This window comes from Primulina eburnea, chromosome 1 (genome assembly GCF_022965805.1).
Source record: "Primulina eburnea isolate SZY01 chromosome 1, ASM2296580v1, whole genome shotgun sequence".
Classification (NCBI taxonomy): domain Eukaryota; kingdom Viridiplantae; phylum Streptophyta; class Magnoliopsida; order Lamiales; family Gesneriaceae; genus Primulina; species Primulina eburnea.
This window is the reverse complement of record NC_133101.1, coordinates 21,153,345-21,161,279: the sequence shown is the minus strand read 5'-3', so window position 1 is coordinate 21,161,279 and position 7,935 is coordinate 21,153,345. Positions and strand designations below refer to the sequence as shown.

The 7,935-nt window shown below is 31.7% G+C and overlaps 1 protein-coding gene across 1 annotated transcript; it reads left to right on the top strand.

Annotated features, from left to right (window-relative positions):
* The first annotated feature begins 7,257 nt into the window (after positions 1-7,257).
* LOC140805568 (secreted RxLR effector protein 161-like) lies at positions 7,258-7,566 on the top strand. The gene has a single exon (XM_073161834.1). It carries the CDS (start codon positions 7,258-7,260, stop codon positions 7,564-7,566), a length of 309 nt encoding a protein of 102 aa, XP_073017935.1.
* Positions 7,567-7,935: the final 369 nt, after the last annotated feature.

The window sequence follows — 7,935 nt, the reverse complement described above, 5'->3', positions numbered from 1 at the left end:
CCAACAAATGTGCTAATCATCCGAGATTCCATTCAATCCACCAGATCAGGACTTGTTTCTACCTACTCCACAGCCACGGGGAAAGAAAAAGCTAAGGTGGCTGAAGCTCAAGTTTCAAAACCAATATCAGTCATCCAGACTCAAACTGACTTTCTGATGGTTGAAGTTTTTGAATTTGATGCATTAAATATCATTCTTTGAGAATGGGTATAATTCAGAACGATCATCTTTGCATCAAAACTGAAGAAAAATGAGGTGCGTAAAAAGTACATAACAATAGAAAAGGTTGTTCTACATCAAGTCAGGGCTGTGGTCATAGCTGAAGCTCTTCAAAGACGAGATTTTCTTCTTGATCTTCGCAAGATTCAAAAGGTGGAAATAGGTTTTACTGAACAAATATCAAATTATGATCCTTCATGCCCAACCACTTTTGATGACATAGTATTGATTAATGAACTAGATATGGATCCGGTCTCCCTACAAATGAAAATAAAATACTGGGAAAATGATCACAAACTATTTGAGCCAATGAATTCCAAGGAGCAGATAGTGACTAGACCCTTATTTCGGTTTGTCTCGTAGAAGTAGATTGATAATGACTATAAAGAAGCCAAACTGCCCACTCAGTCAGATTCTGTCACTTCTCTCCTTTTGAGGTAAATTACTCTAGACAATGTGGAGGAAGTTGTGCAATCTATTGCACAACAACAACAAGATGATGATGCAGATGAACTTTTATTGAGCGAACTACTCTTCACATCTGCTTTGACCAATAAAACTGATGTAGTGCAGTCTAAAGCAGCAGTCATCCCTTCTGAGGATGTGCTTATGATCAAATCAGATGAAGCTACTTTTGTTCGAGAAGCTATACAAGAAATAGTTGAGATAGCTATGACTGAGCAAGAGGATCGAGAATCTGAATAACAAATCAGTCAGACTGAAGAGGAAAATGTTGAGATACCTATAAGCAAGACTGACTCGGGAGTATTAATCATTGAACAAGTAGGACCATTTAGCAGTCAAACTCATGTACTAGCGCTTGCCATATCCAAATAACTCCCCAGAATAGAGTCATTATCTCGTGACTTGGACTTAACTGATGAAACAACTCTGGATCAGATCAGCTCAAGTCTCATTGCCATCTTTTATTTTATAACGGTTCGGAAAATAAGCAATCTGAATACCTAAGAAGCCTTAGAATCTTTCAAAGAAAAATGCTCAAAGAGGTGTCATCTAGAGGCATGATCGACCATCTAATCGATTGGAGCAGATCAAAAAGACCCAGACAGCCACTGCTACTCATCTTGGTGGGAAAATTAAAGCAAATAACTTTCAAATTTGCACAAAGATAGAGGAAGTACAAGAGAACATCAATGACAAGATTGCCCATGTGGGTTCTCAGTTAGCTTCCGTTCTTGCCTATCTAAATCTGCACTCTGGTGTGGCAAAAAAAGGGAAGAGAAGAAGTCAACTAGTTTCAGTTAACCTAAATCTACTGATGTACATAAGAAACCTACTGACAAATACTCTGCTCAGTTTAGAAGATGATACTTGAAGAACAATGTCCATATAGTCAGTCATATAGTTTAGTTGTATATATTGTTGATAATAAATGAATTCAGGGAATAATTTTGTAAAACACTAAAAAAAGGGAAATTGTTGGAACATTTTTAGTTTTGGTGATTGAACAAGGTTGTTGATCCAATAGATAATTGCAGAACCTAATCGAGCTAAATTCAAGAAGGTAAATTGAATTGCCATAAGAAGAAGTCTCCTAATAAGCCTAACTAATTTCAAAGCCAAAAGAATAAAAAATAAGAAGGATGTTGATTGCCAAATCGATTTAAGTTCAACTGATGAAGCCCAATTGAAAATCTATTAAGTTGACCAGTAAGTCCAAATCAAATATTACGTGCAAAAATCTGTATTATCAGTTATTAAGAATCAGAGCATAGCTGAAATAGTCGATAAATCTTTCTGTACTAACAGTTTTTAACCTTAACATAATTTCCCAGAACATGTCTAAAAGAAAAATGACATGGCAATAACAACATCTTCATTTGGAAACGTATATATTTAGAAAAGATTACCATTACATATTAAAGCTATAAAATAGTTAAGTTGAACAAGCTCAAAAAGTGAGACAATCACTTTCTATCTCTGAAATTTTTTGTTAACTTATCTCCTATAAAAAAAAGTTGTATACGAGCCAAACTGAAATAGTTAGTACAAGTTGATAAGTCATCATCTGATCATTTTGAGAATAAATTTGTGCTTAGAAATTCTCTATGAAATCTGTGTAATTGGGAGTAAAATGTTTTACTGCTCAAACTATTTAGATTGAAGTTTTACTAAGATTTTCAGTTAGACAATGTTAAGTTCTACTGAAGTTGGTCGTTTCAAATTACTTGTAATTATTAAAGTCTTTTATTGAAAATCTTCCGTAGGGAAGAAAGGATTACATACGAGTCTTAAAATCTCCGAACATCCTTAAAAAAGATTGTGCTTATTTATTTTTCAATCTATCTACCTTACTACTCTTCATGAAATCTCAACATATTTTCTTGGTATTCCATTTGTTCAACCAATTTTATTGTGTCTATTTCCGCACAGTTCACAATGATTGACTTACTGAGAACACAACTAGTAGAAACAAAATTTCAGTGTTGCTAACCCAACCGATATATTTTGAGATAAATTTATTCACTACCTCTAAATTTATTTTCGATCCTAACAATCTCTATTTTCTTGAATGAAAAATTATATATATTATTTAAAACAAATCTAGTTTTTTTAACAATATTGGTTCAATATATTTATATTTTGTTATTTTAATTTGATAGTTTATATTGATAAATTTCAATTTTAGTGACTATCTAACAATTTTTGAAAATTTCGATATTTTTTCCAATATAATTATTCATATGACATTGCATACGTTAGATCCATATCGATGTTGTGAAACCCGAAGAAAAAACTTGCAAAGAGATGAATATAATCTCAATAAATTATATTTTTATTATATCTATTGTTTAGTTAATTTTAATTTACAAACTGAATTTTATAGTTATTTATCGCAATAAAATATATTTTTCAAACAAATCGCCTATGTCAATTCTTATATTATTATTGGTTTCAATTTTCTTTGCGTGGTTGTTTGTTTGTTTTTACGTGGTAATGATTTTTATAATAAACAATACGAAAAAAAAAACATTGTCATTGAATTGTTTACTCGTTTCACTGGAATAGGTAAACATATTTGTCACGACGATTTTGTGTCACGTCAAATATGGCAAAATAAATTTCCGCCAATATATCATTGGGCCTATAAATACCCAGAGTAGGTCTATGGGGCCCCGGGTTCGACATTAATACTAATAATTATAAATGTAACCAACCAAACAATTTAATAAAACACATAATCTGTGGTTCACAAACCGACATAAACATCGTTAAAATAATTTAAATTTCTTAAATGTTTGAAATATAAGTTTTAACATGCCAAAGTAACTAGTGAGCCAAAATAATCCAAACATCATTAAATAGCTCCTAATACCCGAGAATCCCACTCTAACTTGTATCTCCTCGCTTGGAGCTGGACTATGGCATCCCAAGCCTTGCGTCACCTACCGTCAAGCATATGAAAACAAGAGGTAGCCGACGTGCCCGTGAGTATAAACCCAATATGATACAATCAATAACATATGAAAATTAAAATGACAAATAGTTCATATGAAATTCATGAAGATTCAATATAATGCAATGCATGATCAGAAGCTGTTGGCTATCAATAAATCTCAAGATCAAGTGAATCATATGGTCATAAGGTACCCAAGGGAAGAGAATCCCCTAGCAATATCCACCGACTCATCCGCTCGGGGTGGTGCAGTGTTTAACAATCCCAGGACTATGGTGCGCCTATAGAGAGTATTCATGCCATAGCAGCGACCTCCACATACACTATGTCAACTCAACTATAGCCCCATACGTCCAACAAATCAATAAATCAAGGTGACCTCCGCCATATCAAATCTGAATCGACAAGTGGCTAAATATGTGATGTATTGATGCAAATCAATATCATCATCTCGATATCATAATATCATCTCAAGACAACAATCATCATCAAATCACAAGTAATTTATCGAACCATAAAATTTTCAATTTAAAATAAAAATGATAATTTTACCTCGTATGTTACCGATCATAACATACCTTTCAAATATTATCAAAAGGATATCGAAAGGTATAGTTGAGAAGTCTTGAACCCCTGAAGTCTGCTAAAACTCAAGAACTCGGATCATTTATCAAAACAAACCAGTTTCTATACAAAATTCATAATTAATTCAATACGGCTTCAAATCAAGATCCGAAAATTGGATATGCAAGAAAACGCAAAGCCCAAAAATTATTCTTCACAAAATTTTGTCAAATAAAGTTATTTACCTAGTCGTTCACAATCTGAAACATACAACATAATTCCCACTAATTTTGCGTCAATGTATTTCTGGAACATTTTAGTTTTTGGAGCATAACGTCCTCAATATCCAATGGAATCAAGCCAATTTGGTATTATTTCGAAGATAAGACAATGTTCTATAACTTTGATTGGAACCGAAAATCCAGAATCTCAGCCAATAAATCCCAGAATTCGAATAACAGAAGGCATGTACACAAATCTATACTAACTCGGAGTTCCAGGACCTGTTTTAGTAAAAATCACGTATCTCTTTTAATACTTCCTGGAATTGAGTGATTCACAAACCAAATTGAAGCTAACGCAATGATATACAAGTTTGATGAAGACCCTAACTCCAAAATCCAAAAACAAATGTCCCATATACACGAAATACAGAAGGTGTAAATCTTGTTGTGCATAGAACAAGAAACCATGCTCATATCCCTTTTAAATTCAAACCAACTCAAATTCAACATCTTCAACATTTTAATATCTCGAATATAAACTTAAATATCAATTCTAAACTTCAACACATTTCCAAACTTCAATAAAAATGGAAAATACTTACATCCTTGTGAAGCCCGTTATGAGAGGATCACAAAACAACCTTCATTTCAAAATTTTCTTGAGAAAATCTCCCTTAGATTGAAGAAGAAATGTAGAAATGGAAGGATAGGAAGGTTTTCGATGGAGAAGAAGGAGAAAAATGATTGGAGGAGGTGAAGATGAGCTTACATAGTCGATTTTCGCGTCTATAGCGCCGTAGCGCCATTTTCTAGCGTCTCAGCACCAAATTCTCGACCCTTTAGCACCTAGGCGCCACTATCATAGCGCCGCAGTGCTTGAATAGTTACCTCGTGAACAATATTTTTTTAAAAAAAAATTGGGCATTACAAGGTCTATTGTGAGACGGTCTTACGAATTTTTATCTGTTAGACGGGTCAACTCTACCGATATTCACAATAAAAGATAATAATCTTAGCATAAAAAATAATACTGTTTCATGACCCAAATAAGATATCTGCTTCACAAAATACGACCCGTGAGACCGTCTCTCACAAGTTTTTGCCAAAATACCCATAAGGAATAAGACGTGATCTAGCTGGTTGATTCGATTATTTTTTAGTAAATGGTCAATAATATCTAACATAGAGTTGTATTTGTGTTTAGTTTTTATCATAATAAAGTGTTTTCTACGGTCTCTGATTGAGAGAAAAAAAATTATTCACTTCTTGGACTCCCAATTGTTTTTTGATTCAATTCAATACAAAACATTGAAAATATGGTAATAATATATGATATTTGACTAAAAATAATTTCAGATCTGACATTAATATATTATCTTTGAATACTCCAATATTTATAACAAGTACTGTTATTAACAGCATATCTTTTCTCATATAAAAATCGGTACAAAAAATTAAAAATATAATACTAATTTATAATATTCGAGTACAAGATATTTCAGATTTGATACTAATATATGATTTTTGAGCAACCAAAAATGTGTAATAAATATTGATATTAATGACCTAAGTCTTTTTTCGGATGAAAATCGATACAAAATATTTAAAATTTAGTACTAATAATATATGATATAGTCAGTATCAACTATTTCATATCTAATACTAATATATGATATTTGAATATACAAAAAAATGTAAAAAATGTTGTTATAATATAGTTATAATTTATATCAAAATTTTAACGAGATATAGTGCGACTTGAAGGACACGATCTGTTATGACCAAAGAACGACTGCAGTACCAATCAAAAATATATAAACAAGTGTAATAAATGTTGATATAATATAGTTATAATTTATATCAAAATTTTAAGGAGATATAGTTATTATTATTATTTTTGCTCTCCAATAGTCTACTGCTACTTTTTTTTAACACTTTTATTTCGGTACATCATTTAGCTTAATCACACATAAATCTCACCATATATACATTACACACTGCCAAATTTCAAACGACTAGTCAAATCAAAGGAGAAAAATTATTGGCAGGAATTAGATGGGTTTCAAGTTTGTCTTCAAAAAGGTTGTTAAATCATAAGTCAACTGGTAATTTTCTTAGTATCGATTGGATCGCCCTGACACGCCACATATATATCTTATATTTTTTTTAATGCCAGACAATAATTGTTTAAATTAGTTTATCAAGTAAATTTTTAAATAAATCTAATTAGTTATTTAAATTAATTAATTGTTTAAATTAGTTTATCAAGTAATTTTTTTTAAAATCTAATTAGTTATTTAAATTAAAAACCTCTTCCACTACATGATTTTTATGAAACAACTTCAATGATTCTTTTCTAGTAATGGTGAGCACTTGGTATGTAAGCTTAAAAAATCTATATATGAATGGAAACAAGTTTCCCGTCAATGGTATTTAAAATTTCATGATGTTATTTCTTCATTCGGATTCGTAGAGAACCCCATGGATCAATGTTAATACCAAAAGGTTAGTAAGAGTAAGATTTGTTTATTTATTCTATATGTGGATGATATATTACTTGCAACCAATTTTAAGGATTTTTTATATGAGGCGAAACAATTCATCTCTAAAAACTTTGATATAAAGGATATAGGTGATGCATCTTATGTCATTGGAATTAAGATACATAGAGACAGAAGTCGAGGCATTCTAGGTTTGTCTCAAGAAATCTATATCAAGAAAGTTTTAGAGATATATTGGATGTAAGATTGTTCACCAATTATAGCTCCCATTATAAAAAGAGATAAGTTCAATTTAAGTCAATTCCCAAAGAATGATCTAGAGTGGGAACAAATGAAAAACATTCTTTATGCTTCTGCTACTGGAAGATTGATGTATGGTCAGGTTTGCACTAGACCTGACATTGCATTTGTTGTTGGGATGTTGAGAAGATATCAGAGTAATATAGTTTTAGACCACTGGAAAGCTGCAAAGAAAGTGATGACGTACCTTCAAGTGACAAAAGATTATATGCTTATATTCAGACGAACTGAGAATTTGGAAGTAATTGGCTACTCTGATTCAGACTACGCTGGCTGCATTGATTCACGAAAATCCACTTCAGGATATATTTTTATACTAGCTGGTGGAGTTGTATCTTAGAAAAGTACAAATCAAACATGGACTGCTACTTCCACTATGGAAGCTGAGTTCGTAGCTTGTTTTGAGGCGTCACATGATATATGATAGAAGAGTTTCATTTCGAGGCTTAGAATTATAGATTCTATATCTAGGCCATTAAAAATATATTGTGACAATTCAGCTGCTGTTTTTATAGCTAAATATAACAAAATTAGTAGTCGAAGCAAGCACATCGACATTAAGTATTTAGTCATATGAGAACGTGTTAAAGATAAGAAATTAATTGTCGAACATATTAGCACTAAATTAATAATTGCAGATCTTTTGACTAAATGCATACCACCATTGAAATTTAAGGATCATACAGAAAGAATGAGACTTGGTTCCTTA